Raw genomic sequence first — 16,948 nt, forward strand, 5'->3', positions numbered from 1 at the left:
GTCTGGTCCCAGGAAATGTTTTAAGAAATTAAATAATGAACAGCTGCAGCCCAGTGTTAATTTGGAAGCGTGCTCATCTGTATCTAGGACCATCAGCAGTTTGTCTTCTGGTAAATGGACGTTTCTAACTGATTACAATTCCTGTGCAAGTCATTTTTATACTGCGTTAAGCCGTAATAGGATTTACTTACTAACGGGCAAGATCCACACTTATGGCAACCTCAATATTTTTCCAAACTTCCCAATTCGCAGATCCCAGCACCAAGCCATAAACCACAACTGCTGGATCTACACAATGCTGCAAGCCAAGGACAAGTAAATCCTATTACGACTTAACGCAGTATAAAAATGCCACTGTTTTTAGGCTAGTGAAGCAGTACATGGCTGACACAGATGAATATGTCTGCATGAGTTAGCTAAATTTGACAGGTACATAAATTCTGTAGATTTGAAGATCTATGGTAATGCAAGACTTCAGCCTCACATCTTGCTCCAGCAGGGGGAAAACAAAACAAAACAAAACAAAAAAGCCTGCATCCTTTACTCCTAGGTAAATGATTATTGGAATGGTGCATATGATGCTCTCTAAAAAACAAGTGACAAAATTCCTATTTTATTAGGCCAACCAAAGGATTACAAAACCACTGTGAGCTTCTGAGTTATCAAGAACTCTATCAGGAAGAGGCTGAACATCTGCAGACCCCAAGCCGCCACCCAAGTTTGTCTCATGGTGCAGAAATGCCCAATGCTGCCCATTTATATTTCACCTCTTCCCTCTCTTTTGAACTGTCAAACCATCTTGCCTGATCAACAGTCCTTGACATGCACCTTGTTTGCAAACTCTGTTGACCTAACGTAACTTAAAACATAGAAAAACTTTGCAAGAGACAGGAAATTGAAGAACACCATTTCATTACAGAAATGAGCTGTGTCTGTATACAGTCTTTCTTGAAACACGAAAAGGGGAACAGCCCTCTTTGTCAATGAACTATTAACAGAAGATCTATATATTACAAGATCAGAGCCATGCATAAAAAACCCCAGAAGGAAGTCTCACTATTAATTAAACAGGATTTCATTTTTGGTTTCAGAATCAATACTGGACATTTTAAATACAGGTAGTCCTCGCTTAATGACCACAATTGAGACTGGAATTTTTGTTGCTAAGCGAAGCGGTTATTAAGCGAATCCAACCAGGTTTTACAGCCTTCTTTGCAATGGTCATTAAGCAAATCACATGGCTGTTAAGTGAATCATGCAGTTCCCCACTGATTTTGCTTGCCAGGAGCTAGCCAGGAAGGTCGAAAATGGCAATCACTTGACCACGGGATGCTGTGATGGTCATAAATGTGAACCAATTGCCAAGCGCCAAAATCGTGATCACATGACCACAGGGATGCTGTGACAGTTGTAAGTGTGAGCGCCGGTTGTAAGTCGGTTTTTTCAGCCCCGTCATAAGTCTGAACCATCACTAAATTAATGGTCATTAAGTGAGGCTACCTTAACTTCATTTGCAAACCAGAGAAACAATGCTTCTAACACCACAGGAAGATGGGATACATGAGAAGATTGGAAATAAGGCCTCAGAAAGCGTGGGTTCCTTCTGAAGCATAATTTGGAAACACCTGCCCTCCTGTTTTCACATATTCCTTTAAAAAAAAATAGTAAGGAGCTAATCCTAAACTGAGTTTTTGCCACTCAGCATTTGCAAGACAGCATTCATCTGGCATTACACTTGACATTTGTCTGACATTTTTTCCACAATTCACCACCTCCCTCTGCCTTGCCCCAAGCCATTTCTCACATTCTCCACTCTTATTGTCCAGCCTACTACCAAGTGCAAAAACTCTCCCTTGAGAACCGGCAGCTTAGCCGAAGACAGGCCCTCCCTTATCTGTCTCACCCGTTTTCCCTCCCAGCACGAGACAACGATCGTCGCTTTCGCACACTTGACGTAGAGAATCAAGCCATCCAAGAGCCCTGATGCAGCAAGGGCTCCAAATCGTTCTTTCTCCGCTTCTAAAATCTGCACTGTGAACTGGCAAACTTAGAGCAAACTTTCCCATTCAAGCTTCCCAAAATAGCAAACATCCAACGGATCTCCGGAATCTGTGGACCAAGCTGTGTGGTTTGCAGGAGGCAATGCTGCAGCTAGTCTTGGGGAGTCACTCAGCTACTTACTCTGCTGCAGTGAGCTGGAAAACAAATCAAGCATCTTGTATAGTGGCTGGTTAGTAAACTACCAACTCATTCCTCAGAGGAAGCCCTACCTTCTTCTCAAATCCCCAATCCCTCCATTTTATTCCATAACCACATTTCCATAAGCATTTTTTTCCACTAGAAGCTTTTTTTCCTCCACCCATCTCTCTTTCACTTTCCTTTCCTACTGTCTCAGCCATGAACTACAACTCCAGGACATTTTACAAAAAGACAGAAGAGCAGGTTGCCCACAAACTGTCACTTTTTATAACATGACGTTTTATTTGCCTTGAGCTGCACTCTTGGTAACTGCATGGGCATGTCCAAGAAGTTCCTCTGGCAGCAGTTGGTCACTTCCTTCTTCCAAGACCCTTTTTGCTTTCTCAGTGTAGCCTAAAATTTTGGTATTTCTGGTGGTCTCCTGTCCAACTAGAAACCTGTCTGTCCCTGCTTAACTTCCCAGTGCAGAGAAAGTCAGCTAGGGTCTACCATCTGGTTGATTTTAACGCTGCTTTAAAAATGTTGTGCAGCATTCCAGTTTGGCGGGATCGCTAAAGACAGCCATCAGGATGAAGAAGCCATTGGGTTGGTTCTAATAATATACTACGCCGATGGGTATACAGAGAAAGGCTGGATTCGCAGCTGGATGGAAGATCTCTAGGGAATCACTGGGTGTAGGCTGGACTGGAGAGCCAGTCTGGTGTAGTGGTTAAGGTACCAGGCTAGAAACTGGGAGACTGTGAGTTCTAGTCCCGCCTTGGGCACTAAGCCAAGTGGGTGATCTTGGGCCAGTCTCTCTCTCTCAGCCCTAGGAAGGAGGCAATGGCAAACCACTTCCAAAAAACCTTGCCAAGAAAACTGCAGGGACTAGTCAATGCTGACGCGAAGTCACAAAAATACAAAATAAGACTCGACTGAGAATTTGAAAACCATCGCAGAAGAAGACAGCTGCAAACCATTCCCATATTGATGCATCCCAAGAGTCACCAGGAGTTGAGCTCATCTCAAAAGAGACTTTACCTAATAATGAAGATATTGCCCGACTCTGAATACTGGATTGTTTTCTTAAAAATAGTCATGTTAAAAAGTTATGGTAATTACAAGCACCACCATGCACGTTGCATTGTTCCAAAATGGGGGGAGGAATCCAACTTGGAAAAGCCATCAATGAAGATGTCTGCAGATTATCATTGCTTAGACTGCAGGAAGCATGGAGGGTTAGATATCCTCAGGAGAAGTAAAGGAGGAAGTATACACACTTGCTGCACCTCTGCATTTAAACAGTCCTGTGCTGGAGAACTACCCATTCTCTTTCCTTCCCTTCCCTTAAAGAGATAAGTTATCTCTTTTCAAGATTGCAAGTATTCTGTCCTGCTAAGGTAGCTTTCAGGCTTCTGGGCAAAGAAGGAATTGACCCACAAGTCACCAGACAAGCACAACTAAGATATGCAAATGACTGGGGTGGGGTGGGGTGGATGCAGGGATTGGCCATCAGGCCATCACGACTCCCAGGTATTTACCATATTTGTATGCATAAACTGATGATTATTTGGAGGCTTTGTGATAATCAAGGGTTGCAAACAGTTGCCTTCTTGCAAAGTTGTCCCTCTCAAAGATTTCATCATTTTTTCTACAGTTTGAGAGAAAAAAGGGAAGATGAAATTTAAGCAGGAATTACAAAACCTTGCCTTAGTATCTTCTATGTTCACTTATTCTCCACCAAAAAGGCTCTGCATCCCCATCTTCAGAATACTAGTAATTATCCTTAAAAATGACCCCCAACACTGTAATTATTCTACTCCAAACCAACCCACCAGCCAAGATGGGCCTTGCAGAGTCCACCAGAGACATCATCACTCTTGCAATTAAGTTAGCATAAGCACCCAAAACTTGGCTAGGAGTCCAAAAGTCCATGTAACACAGCATCCTCTTTCCAACAAGAAACAACTAAATGTCCTCAGGAAGACCATAAGCAGGCCACAAAACTAACAGCCAGTTGTCCTTAGACTGTGACAGCTAGAAGATGAATGACCTAGAACCAGTGTAGAAGATTCACAGCTTACAAGCAAGCAAACAAAAGTTTTCTGCAGTGAAGCCTTAAATGTTTCTCCCTCAATCACCTCCCTTGAAAAACAACTGGGGGAAGGTAGTCCCCTAAATCTCCAAACCAGCCCCCGCTCTCCTCAAAAGCATCTTGAGTTCCCAAAACACATTCATATCCAGCCAGAACAAGACTACCTTCCCAATACTTTAAGGAGAGGAATCATCTACTGTACATCCAGGGTTGTAAAAGGAATCCATCACCAATTTCTTTTGAAACAGAAGAGCATCGGTATTGTGCCAAACTGGGTCAGACTGACCCCACAATTCTTTGCAGCATTACATACTGAGAGGTATGCTTTAAAAAGATACCTCATCATTCTAGAGAAAAAAAGTGATTTCCCTAAAATTACAAAGTGCTCCATTTCAGAAGACTCTTTGCCCTCAGTGTCTGTTATCACTTTCTAGGCTTTTGCTTCTCTCAACTGGTCAAAAGCCAAGAAATCAACTGTAGGTTTTTCAAGGAGAAAGCTGCTAACCACTTCCACCAAGGTGGTGGAAGGCTGTAACCACCGTAGCTAGCAGTGTCAGAGGCTTCACCAGCCAGGCACACAAAGCATGTGCAACTGTCACCATCACGCTCTGTAGAGCTACCGGAAGGATTACTTGATTATACGTGGAGCATTTACTAACACGCCAGAGCACCATCAAAAAGCTGAGCATCATTCATTCAGGATGACTGAATCCGTAAGAAATGCTAGCAAAGCATTCCAGAAAGCAGAACCCTGGCTCTTCCAGGTCCAGGGTTAAGGCTGTTTCAAGAGACTGACCCCACAGGCGTTTATCTTGAAGGCAGAAAGCCCAGATTAGCAACCATCTGCATGTTCTTGACACAGGCTGATTAGCAGATGACGACAAAAACTACTACCCTGTGAGTCCATTTCAACACTGCCCTGTCTGTTCAGCAGTCAAGAATGCAACATCCATAGCACCTGGGTTTAAAACCAAGTCCCCTTCTTGAATGAAAAAGGTTTTTCTTCTTCTTTACCGGTGGCATATAGGAAGGAAAGGAAAGTCAACCCATCTTCCACCTGAGGGATTCCATTTTGTTCTGGAGAACATGGAATTCTGGGAAGCGATCGCCCTGAAGTGCAGGCCATAAGCCAATTACTTTGATTAAAGGGCCCTTGACAAGCGTACCTGGCTACGTTAAGCCAGTTTCCAAGTTGGTACTCTTCCACCAGGGACTACCAAATTGTAGCCCCAAATCTAGATGGCATCAGTTGACCTACCCCAGGGTTTTTCAGGCTTCTTTAGTTTAAAATAAAAAACCTGGAACCCCTGTTCAAGAGGCAAAGCTCTAGTGATAAAAACTGGCTTCGTTCAACTGATTTTTTTTCCCCCTCAGTGTTTCACAGAGCTCCTAGGGATCTGCAAGACACAGTTTTAAGAAATTCTGAACTAGCCCCCTCCAGACGTCATGTACTTCAACTCCCATCACCGTAGCCCGATAGCACAATCCAGAGCAATGGACTATAAGAACACCAGGTTGCCTACTTCAAATGGAGGGCACCATGTCCATGGACTTCCCCAAGCATCGCTTCCCTGGGCACCCTGGTTGGAACATCCAACGTGCGCCATTTCTCCTTCCCACTGAAATATCTTGAACCTCGACCCTTTATCCGGTACCTTAAAAGAACGGTGGTCAATCTGCAGCCCCAGGTCCCAGTTTGCAGCCCCTGAAGACCTAACCATGACTGCTTAAAACTGACAAGGCAGTTTTCCTCATTTTGAGGAAGGAAATAATAGAACTGAAGGATTAGCAGTAATCAACAGATCCCAGGTAAAGAACGAAGGGAGCTCCCAGACTTGCAGGACGTGGGTATTATGGCCCCATCCACTCTGCAGTCTGTAGTCCCAGCCCCAAGGTTAGGTGTGATCCTTAGTCACCAAAATGTTGCTTGTACTTGCTCAGCAGCAATACAATCAGAAGGGGACAGTCTAGCTTCCCCCTCCATCCAGCTGTACCCTTAACCAAGCCCACTTTTCTGAACAACCCTACTTTTCCTCCTCTCTTGATATCTCCTCCCCTGAATATCTACTGCAATCAGGAGTTTGGCCAAGAACCCAAAGACTGGCCACTCTTCCTCACCCAGAAGAAACAATCCAAAATTCCTCCCCATGAGGAAGAAAGAAAAAGATTAACAGGGATATGGGGAAATGCGTTTCCAAACTGATACACATGGGTTGTGTCCAAATAGCATGCTTAATCATGGTTTGTTGAATAAACACAGCTTAACTGTGGTCTACTGAGTAAGTCACAACTGGATGGGAATCACACATCACTAAGTCCGAGCTCCAGAACCTTTGGGGGCCAGGGAGCCCATCTTAATGTTGAGAGCATTATTCATTTAGCATGGTCTGCGTTTTACCCATGCAAAGCCTACGTGTTCTTTGGATTCAGACATTTGCTTGCCCAGCTTCAGGATCAGTTGCGGGCTCCTCCAGCATTCCTCCAGGGCAGAGCACATACGCAAGCCGCTGCTTATAAATATAACAGAAGGAACCAATTCAGAAGCAAAAGCATTTTTCCCTTTTCCATTCATGCCTGCATACTTCACATAGATTCAACATTTTCTAAAGGACAAAGAACATGGTTTGGTGACTGAAGGAGAAGACGAGAGACCGGGGCCGGGTGTGCCTTGTAACTCACTCCGCAAAAGCTGACGGCACAAGATTTCCAATTGACGTAAATAGCTACAAGGACTTGAAAGCCAAGCCCCGCTTAATTCAGCGCATGCCAGCAGCGAAGGGGTCACCCAGTTTCTATAGCAGTTTTGTTTCCTGCCCTAGTGCAGACTTTAAATCCAAACACCAAAGGCAGTTCCCTCCTACAGTAGATCAACTGAAAGGAACTGTTCTGCAAAGGGGCAATTTCACACAAAACAGATCCACACTGCAGGGGAGAGTTACGTTTCACCAGTTTTAAATTTTGGCTAAGTAAATCAAGATTCAGACTTCCTCTGGACTCCTTGTGTGGCCCCAACAAGTCACTTTTTGGGGTTAGGTGCTTTATCAAAGGTTTTGTTCCACAAAGAATTGATGGGTAAAGTGTTTGAATATGGCCCAAAGGAAAAACAGGACAGGGATACTTCTGGTGAGATCTCAGCGCCTCATTCCACATTTATGACTGCCCCTGGGTCTGATGATCAGAAGCATTCCAGTGAGTGTTTTTAGAACACTTCTACCCTGCTTTTTAGCCCAAAAGATTATATTCTAAACAGCATGACTCAGAAGAAGAAATGATGAGCAAAGAGGGGGGAAAAAACAATGAACCATCAGTTCTTAAAGTCATGACCAGGTAGGTTTCAGGAATGTACTGTATATATATATATAACATATTATTAAAAAGCGTATTTCAGACTTCAATTAAATTACCCATTTAAATTCTTTACTAGTTTTCCGTAAAATCAGCATATAGCACGAACAGCACACACGAGGGGTACTTCTTCTCAACAAGCAGAATAAATCACATTTTCATACTGAAGACATAAAAAGCATCAGACACCAGCCAGACGAAAAAGAGATAGACACAAATGAAAAGCCCTGGCTGATAAAGATGCTTTCTTTTGTGGCTGGGTTACCAGATGGCACATTAGGGCACAGGCCCGCAAGGGCTACCTGATGTGCTGTATTTATACACCACCTTTTCTTTAGAATTCAAAGTGGCACACGCTTCACCTCCCATTTATTCCCAAGGCAGTCCAACCTGGACCAAGGAACACCGACATTTCTTAACCATATAGGTAGTCCTCGCTTAACGACCACAATTGGGACCAGAATTTTGGTTGCTAAGCGAAGCAGTCATTAAGCAAATCCAACCCGATTTTGCGGCCTTTTTGCAGCGGTCATTAAGCAAATCGCGTGGTCGTTAAGCAAATCACATGGTTCCCCACTGATTTTGCTTGCTGGAAGCTGGCTGGGAAGGTTAAAAATGGTGATCTCGTGATCGCAGGACGCTGTGATGGTTGTACATGCGAACCCGTTGCCAAGCGCCCAAATCATAATAAGGGGGATGCTGTGATAGTTGTAAGTGCGAGGACTGCTAGGTTACAAGTCAGTTTTTTCAGCACTGTCGTAGCCCGAACCACCACTAAATGAATGGTCACTAAGTGAGGACTACCTGTATACAAGAGACCAATTCTCACACTGGCCTTGAAAACACTCACAAGCTGCAACAGCATAAAAAAAAAAACCCTGTGTAGTTCTGCTTTTTTTTTTTAAAACAATGGTATTGGCCCATGGCGGAAGATAATCGTGAAACTACCAGAGAAGGGTTGGCTGTTTTATCCAAAGCAGATCCCATTAACGTTTATATTGCAACGTGGAGTGAGGAGGTTCCATACTTGGTCTCCGGGAGAATGATCGCTGTGCCAGCTTTTCTCCACAACATATCCCAATTCTTCGGGGGGGAGGGGAGAAAGGCTGGGAGGAAGGGGGAGAAACCAACAACGATGGACTCGTCCCAGCAGCTGTGGCAACCTTCCAAACACTTCGCTTTTCCGGAAATCCGGAATCGCAACATCATTCCCCAGTTCTCCTGCCAAAAGGAGATGTAAGTGGAAAGCAGTTGGCATCTTCTCTGCAGCCCCAGAAAAAAGCGAAGAGTAAATATTGCAGGATCAACGTTGCAAATGCCTGTGGGAACTTACCCGAATACAACTACCCCAAAGGTTAAGTGAGGAGGAGGAGGAGGCGGCGGCCAAAGACAGCAGGAGGCAACTGGAGTTTCCTCCCCACCCACCATTTAAAAAAAAACAACCCAAGAACAAAAACTCTTCTCTGCACTTTTCCACTGAGTTTAGTTATTATTACAAAAACACCATCAATCGTCGCACAGTGGCTGGAAGCGGCTCACCCTGCCCACTCCTCATTGTTTCTGGAAGAGAAGCATCCTGAAGGAAACAGATTTTTCCCCCTCCTCCTTTGTTTGCAATAACCAGCTTCTGCTCAGGGACAGAATTAAACAACCAGCTTCCTCAAAAAGAACTAAGCGTTCCCAGTGCAGCATTTGCCCGCCCACTTAGTGGAAGGACTTGACGAGAACAAAAGGATTTGAATACAGGTTTCCTGGGGAGGTGGAACCACCAGCCTTCTGTCCTTCCCCAAGACAACCAGCCAGCAGGAGAAAGAAGAAGAAATGAACCTTTAAAGGGCTTCAGAGCAAGACAGAACCAAAGCATTGAGAGAGGAGACCAGGACATTTCATAATCCCTCCTGAAAAATCTGCTCCGTCTGCCTTCTCTCTCTGAATTGTATCTTGCGGGCCTCTACTACAGAACTTAGTCTTTTAGAACTTCCAAACTTGAAGAATCGGCATTGGACCTTGTCCTCCTTTTTCCTCCCTCCCTCCCCTTTCTACTTCCCTTCTGCCTCATGTCTCTTCAATATAACATTGAAGGCAGCAAGAGACCTTCTGCTATTGACTCTACTTAGATCATTCTGAGCCTTCTTAGTTGAAAAATACTCCAAATCAGTGTTTCTCAACGTTGGCCACTTTAAGACGTGTGGACTTCAACTCCCAGAATTCCCCAGTGGAATTCTGGGAGTTGAAGTCCACACGTCTTAAAGTGGCCAACGTTGAGAAACACTGCTTCAGATCAATACAGACTTAAGAAAATTGCTCCTGCATCAACCCAAAATAATATAGTCCAGCATTCTGTTTCCTTGGTGGCCAAGCAGCATTTCTGGGAAGCCTAGGCAAAACATGCATCCTAAGTAACTTTTCCTTCCTTAAAACAATCAATCAGTGCCTTCCATATGATATATCCTTGTTCCCTGGGTGCATTAAAGTTTTGACCACAGGAGAAAGCAAAGGGAATAGTGAAGAACAAGAAACGCCAGGTGGATGCTCTTCTTAGTTTTGGCATCAACAGGTGAGAAAGACGACAATTCCGAAATATGACCTTGAAACAGCCCCATAAGCTAAACGTGTTATAGGGAGGGTGGTTCATTTTGATTTAAACAAGGACTCCAAAGAAGAGGGGGCACTATCACACAGGTAAATAGGGGGGATCCCTGGCATGGGAAACGGTGACAGCAAATCAACTGTTTTGGAAAATTATGCTAGGCATCACACCTTGGAAGGCAGGCAAATCAAGTGCAGAATCCTACTCTGTAAATCAGGCAATTTTATTAAACTTAGCCCTGCCTCTTAAATATTCAAATATTCCTCCTTCCTACCATAGCGTGGGATCTCTGAGATCCATCGCTGGTTCTGTCTCAGCAGCAGTATGAATGATAATGGCATAACATTTATTACTGACTCAGAGGGAGGAATATAAAGCTTAACCCCAAACGTGGGCTCTGCTGAGTCTAGCACTCCGGGGTAGACAGCATCTGATCATGGAGGCTCCATTCAGCTCTTGCAATCCCAACCCAGCACCCCCTCCTATATAAACTCTGATGCTGTAGCAGAGAATACACAGTTTTTGCACTGCACATTTGCTCTACCACTGCTAAGGCACCATATGGCACAGGGCCTGGTTACTTAAAGGACTGCCTATCTCCCATAACGTTTGCCCGGCTGATTCAATCCTGCAGGATCGGTGCCCTCTGGGTTCCTTTGATTAAACAATGCCATCTATGGGGAGCCCAGAAACACGCCTTCTCCACAGCAGCGCCTGCCCTCTGGAACAAGGTTCCCCACAGCAAGACCAGAGTGGGTCCCACTCCACTGTTGTTTAGATGAGCCATGAAGACCTGGGTCTTCACCCAGGCCTTTGGCAAGGCAGAGTGAAACCCCTTGCCTCATCACACTTGCCAGCTTTTACCTTTCCGTTGATTTGACTATAATTTCTTTAATTAGTGTGAGCTGCCCAGAGTCACTGAGAGCAAGTTTAATCAATCGTTGTTGTTATTCACCTCCTTGCAACTATACCACGTTGGAGGTGTTACAAAAACACTACGTTGGTTTTACTGGACTTAGGTGCTGTTGAGTATAAGGATCCTAAGTTCAGGATTGTCCTGAAACACAGAGACTCTGTTGTCTGTTGCCTCCTCCCCGCCTGGCCCCTTCTGTCGCACTCCTCCGTTTCTTGTTCCTCCCAAGCAGAGTAAACAGGACGCTTCCTTTTAAACAATTGAACATTTGTAATTCCCTTGTTTTTACTTCCAAAAGGGCAGTAGTTCCTCCCCCAAGCAAGTGCTGGCAAAACTCAAGCTTTCCTTCCTGCAGTTCAGGCTCATTACCATGAGGCCTTTTAATGACATGGCTCTCGATTCTCAAGAGATGCCCTGCAGCACCTTCAGGAACGAAGGAGGCTGGTTACAGATCCTGCAGGACCATTTCCTTTTCGTTGATGCAGAGCAGAGGACCTGAAATCTAACCCACAGTTGCAAGCAATGTTTATTTTTATTTATTTATCATATTTTTATCGCCGCCCATCTCCCCCACAAGGAGGGACCCGTGTCTCTTTAGGATACGTTTGGTAATGATGAGAAGAATCTTTTTTAGGTTTTACAGGTTTCCAGGATGCATAAAGAATTGTGACAAACACACAATGGATGCTGACGTTTGGGAAATTAAGAGTAGCATCTTAATCAAACTAATTGCTGATTCCATGCACCTTCCTGACTTTAGGTTGGGGCAGAAGTCTGGAGATTTCACTTGCAATAAAATATGAAGCTTCCTATTCCGACTTTAATTTATGGTAGCCATGGAATCAAATAATCTATATCCAGTTAACTAGGTAAGAGTCTTAAGTTCTCATATTCATCACCTTCAAGAAGTCAATCAGCAAAATGCACTGTGTTGTGGCATTTTCACAAGCACCATCTCCCAAGAGAAACTTTTCACATTAAACAACAGGTTGTAATTACAAGGGGGGTGTTGGTTTTTTAAATGTATTTATTTGTTCTATATTTTTATTTTTGTGTAAGAATTGTTCATCTTATTTTACGTCTGTCTGAAAATGGATTAATAAAAACTATTTGGTGACTTGAAAAAAAACAGACAAGAAAATGCCAGAGTTTAGACAATAATTTTTACAGCAAAACGGGTAAGTGTAAAACAGAAACTGTTTGGTATGCCCACTTCAACCAAGATCCTTTGGCTAACTACTTCCATTTCCATCCATTAAAATAAGGTAAAATATAGTAAATAAAATAAGGTAACAAGTTCCATTTAGAAGTTTGAGAGCCAGTGTGGTATAGTAGTGAAGGCACCAGGCTAGAGACCAGGAGACTGAGAGTTCTAGTCCTGCCTTAGGCACAAAGCCAGCTGGGTGACCTTGGGCCAGTCACTGTCTCTCAGCCCTGGGAAGGAGGCAATGGCAAACCACTTCTAAAAAACTTGGCCAAGAAAACTGCAGGGACTTGTCCAGGCAGTCTCTGAGAATTGGACACGATTGAACAGATTAAAAAAAAAAAAAAATTCCATTTACCTTAGAGAGCATATGAAAAGGCTGTCAATGAGGTATTCTTTCCATGCTTAAAATACACTCTGTCAACTCAAAACCACTGTTTTCAATGCCCCCTGAATGAACAGAATATTCATTAACCAGAGACAAGCTAGGTTGACATATTTCCTCATGCCCACCCCAAAAGGCTTGCTGAAAGCCCAGCCCAATTACTTGTTTTGCTTTTGTTTGATTAAAAACTCACCAGTAAGAACAAGGCTGCAGTATGTAGCTGGCTGTAACAATTACATTTTTAATAAACACCCATAATATTTATTCAAGAAACATTTCCGTCCGCAACTACTTTGATTGCAAGTGAGGAGATAACCCGGATTGGATTCGTGTGTATGGAAAGACCATGAACTCCAGTTCTCAAGACCTACCTCCTTTGCCCTGGTCTCGGGTTCCATAAGGCTATACTTTTCAAGAGAAATCAAATGGGTGGGAGGGGTAGGTAATTTCAGAGCTACGTAAGACCACAGTTGTATCCTAACCACTATCTGCTCTGTGGCTGAGTCCTCTCTCTCACACACAGACACACACCACCATTCAAAGCCAGTTACAGGGAAAACTTTGAAAACGTTCTGGAAAACAAAATCTACTTTTTTAATTTATTTTCTATCCTGCTTTTATTATTTTTATAAATAACTCAAGGCGGCAATGACATCCACATTCCATTGTCCCGGGACCTCATTACCTGTGCTAAGCTACTTAAGGCTAAAGCTCGTTTATCCATTTAGTTCAGAGACATTACACTTTTTCTGGACTGTACCAGTTTGGGCAAGTGTCCAGGGTGGAGGGATAAAAGCCACCGTTTCCCAGTATATGTCTCCCCCACCACCATAAATCCGTTCTTATCAGTCACAGCAAGCCATTCTTTCAATGCATCGCTGTAATGCGCTATTATTCACTTGCAGGTCAAAACGGGACACTTCAAGGGGACTTGATATGAACAACCATGTGCTGAAGTTAAAGAGGTCAAGATAGGAGATGGCTTCTACAGATCACCTTGAGTTCCCTCACAGAACAAAAACAGGATGTAAACCTAAGAAAGGAACAAAGCTGTCTTGTGTGTTCTTTCCTAGAAATTTCTGCTTCAAAAAGACAACACAAACTGACTTACTCAAGGCCATTTTAGCCCAATGCATAATGGTTTAAAAAGTGTTTTTCTACAGGCACGTCCTAAATCAACACCAGCACAGTATACTCAGGATAAATTTATCCAAGAAAGCCTTGCCCAAACCAGTACCCACCAGATGCTGGGAATGGAATTACCAAATAACTTGACAATTCCTACTGGGAATATGGGAATTGCAGTTCCAATACTTCTAATGGAAACTAAGTTGGAGAAGACAAAATATATACATGTGTACTTTTGCAGGAGTGTGTTATTACACAGGTCACAGCATTATTAGTTGAAACTGAACTATCAATCAATCCTTACTTTTCTGGCAGTGGTTGGAAGTCCAGCAGCGGTAGCTATATTCGTTGTTAATGGAAGTCTTCTCACACAGGGGCTTTTCCTCTGCTGTTCCTGGACACAAATCCCCACATTCTTTCGGTGGTTTATTTCCTACAATGTAGTTGTTGGAAACAGCATCCAAGATCAGAGACCAGTCCACCGTGGAGAGGTAACAGAGGTCAGAATTCTTCTCGATCCGGATGGCTCCCCTAGTGATGTTCCGCAGATTGTGCAGCCCAATTTCCTTGAGGTTGGTCATCTCAAAGATGACCAACGCATAGTTGTAGAACAGGCTTTTGCCCCGAATCACGGTGAGGTTCGGAAAGAGGTCACTGAGGGTCTCCAGGCCAGCCACACGGAAAAGCAGCAAATAGTCCGTGATCATTGTTAGGTTTGGGTAGCGGAAGTTGGTGAAGTCCTCTCCTTGGATCAACAAAATTTGGAGATATCCTTCAACCACTGTACAGCCCTCCAGCTGCTTAAATTGCTCCATACTGTTGCGTATGTCAATGTTTGGCCCACAAACTGGAGAGACAAAAGGACATGATTTAAGATGGTTCAGTTCATGATTTTAGAAATGCAAACATAAATCTATTTCCCTTCCAAATCTAATTTCAGCAAAACATAACCTGGGCTAACATAAGGCTTCCCCAACCTAATGTACTCCAGAATTTCTTTATCAGACTGTATACTTCGCATATTAGGTAGCTTATTAACATAGGAAGATAATAGATGGTTCACATGTCAAGCTAAACTATAAGCCATCATTCACTGGTAAAGATAGCTTTATCAAGACACTTGCCACTATTTACTCTGCCAATATTTTCTTTAAACAACTCAGAATTTAAGATACAGGCAGTCCTCGCTTAACAACGATTTGTTTAGTGATGTTTCCAGCTTACTATTTATTTAATTTATACCCCACCTTTATTATTTTTATAAATAACTCAGGGTGGCAGACATACCAAATACTCCTCCCTCCTCCTATTTTCCCCACAACCACCACCCTGTGAGGTGGGTTGGGCTGAGAGGGAGGGACTGGCCCAAGGTCACCCAGCCGGCCTTCGTGCCTAAGGTGGGACTAGAAATCACAGTCTCCCGGTTTCTAGCCCAGCACCTTAACCACTAGACCAAAGCGGCTCTTACGATGGTGCTGGAAAACCAACTTACAGCCAGTCTTCACATTTATGACGGTTGCAGCATCCCCACGGTCACATGATCACAATTTGGGTGCTTGGCAACCGGTTTGCATTTATGACCATCGCAGCGTCCTGTGGTCACAAGATCGCCATTTCTGACCTTCCAGGCTGGCTTCTGGCAAGCAAAATCAATGGGGAACCACATGACTCACTTAACAACCATGTGGTTCACTTAACACTCGTGGCGATTCACTTAACAATCACCACAAAAAAGGTCATAAAATTGGGTTGGATTTGTTTAATGACTGCTTTGCTTAGCAACTGAAATTCTGGTCCCTATTGTGGTCGTTAAGTGAGGACTACCTGTATATATTTAGGGCTTTCACAAACCAAAACTAAGCTACATATTAACCCATAATATGGTTTGTTTGAAGAATCTGGGGGTGTGAAAGTTTAGCCCACTCCCACAATGGTACTGTCAAGGTTTATGAGGTCTTTATGTACCGGATTTTTTTAAATTTTATTTTAAGCTTTGCTGTGTCATTCTGGAAGCTCCTTAGAGCTCACAGGAACTGAGTAGCACTGAAGCCTAAATCAATCAATCATGTTGCAGAAACAGGAATCTGGAAGGGGGAGTAGGCGTCGACTTCTGAATTCCGTATACGTCCACAGCTCTTAGTTACATTCTTCCGCTGGGGGGCTGTTTTGCCACAACCATTGATGGAGGTCCCAAGGTTCCAGTAAGTAGAAAACTCAGAAATAAAAAATTTGGGCCAACCCCACCCTAAAACATTGGTTGTACTAGATGTATATAACATCTAAAGCGACATGAGCCCCCTCTTAAGGAGAAGCCGTCTTGAGGCCTCTAGCACGAGGCCCAGGCCAATAAAAATCACAACGAACTCTCTAATGTGAGCGCGTATAGGGAAAAAAGGAAGAAGTACCTGCGCAGCTTCTACTAATTGCATTATCTATGAACTGCTGACTCCAGATAGAAGTAAGTAGCCAGAGTAAACTGCAAAATCAAGTTTTTAATACATCCTGCTTACAGATGTACTGGAGATGGGAAATGCAAAGTCTAGGGGTTGTCCACAAAATTCTAAATAAGGGTCTGGCATTAGGCTAAAGCAGACCCAAGGGAGCCAAAAAAAAAAAACACCTAATTCTAAAAACCTAATTCAAGCCAGCTACAAATTACACTGACTCAGCTCAGTTCTATTTCTTGGTCCGCTGGCAATACAACCATTGCTAGATTCACAGGAACCCATAAGGGACAGAGTGCCATCTGCATTTAATGTGATGGGGTAAATCCAGCCGCCGCTTTTTTTTAACCCAGAGATTGTGCCTTAGTTTTGTGTAAACCCAGCCAACGGTGATTTATTCAGCAAACCATAGCTTAATGCAAAGTGTGAACCCAGGCAACACTGGGGGAATGAGTAAGAATTCAACTAGGAAAATCAGCTCTTGATTTTCCAACAGTTTAATAAGCCTTTTATTCCCCTGGAGGAAAGCTTTGGCTTACAGAGAAATTGAATTTAGAGGTTTTAAAAGAAGTTCACATGACGGTTTAATAAGATTTGAATATTTTATGTAATAAATCATATCTAACATTCAGCCATTGTATCTTTATCCAGCCAAGTTCGCCCTTA

The 16,948-nt window shown here is 43.4% G+C and overlaps 1 protein-coding gene across 2 annotated transcripts in view; it reads right to left on the minus strand.

Annotated features, from left to right (window-relative positions):
- The window catches only part of IGF1R (insulin like growth factor 1 receptor), a 195,791-nt gene that overhangs the window by 155,331 nt on the left and 23,512 nt on the right, over window positions 1–16,948 (minus strand). For both annotated transcript variants that reach the window (XM_063314540.1, XM_063314539.1), the window contains exon 2: window positions 14,143–14,685. In XM_063314540.1, the coding sequence (XP_063170610.1) occupies window positions 14,143–14,685 (543 nt within the window). The remainder of the gene's footprint in view (window positions 1–14,142; window positions 14,686–16,948) is intronic.

This window comes from Candoia aspera, chromosome 13, assembly GCF_035149785.1.
Source record: "Candoia aspera isolate rCanAsp1 chromosome 13, rCanAsp1.hap2, whole genome shotgun sequence".
In the NCBI taxonomy this organism is placed as follows: Eukaryota; Metazoa; Chordata; class Lepidosauria; order Squamata; family Boidae; genus Candoia; species Candoia aspera.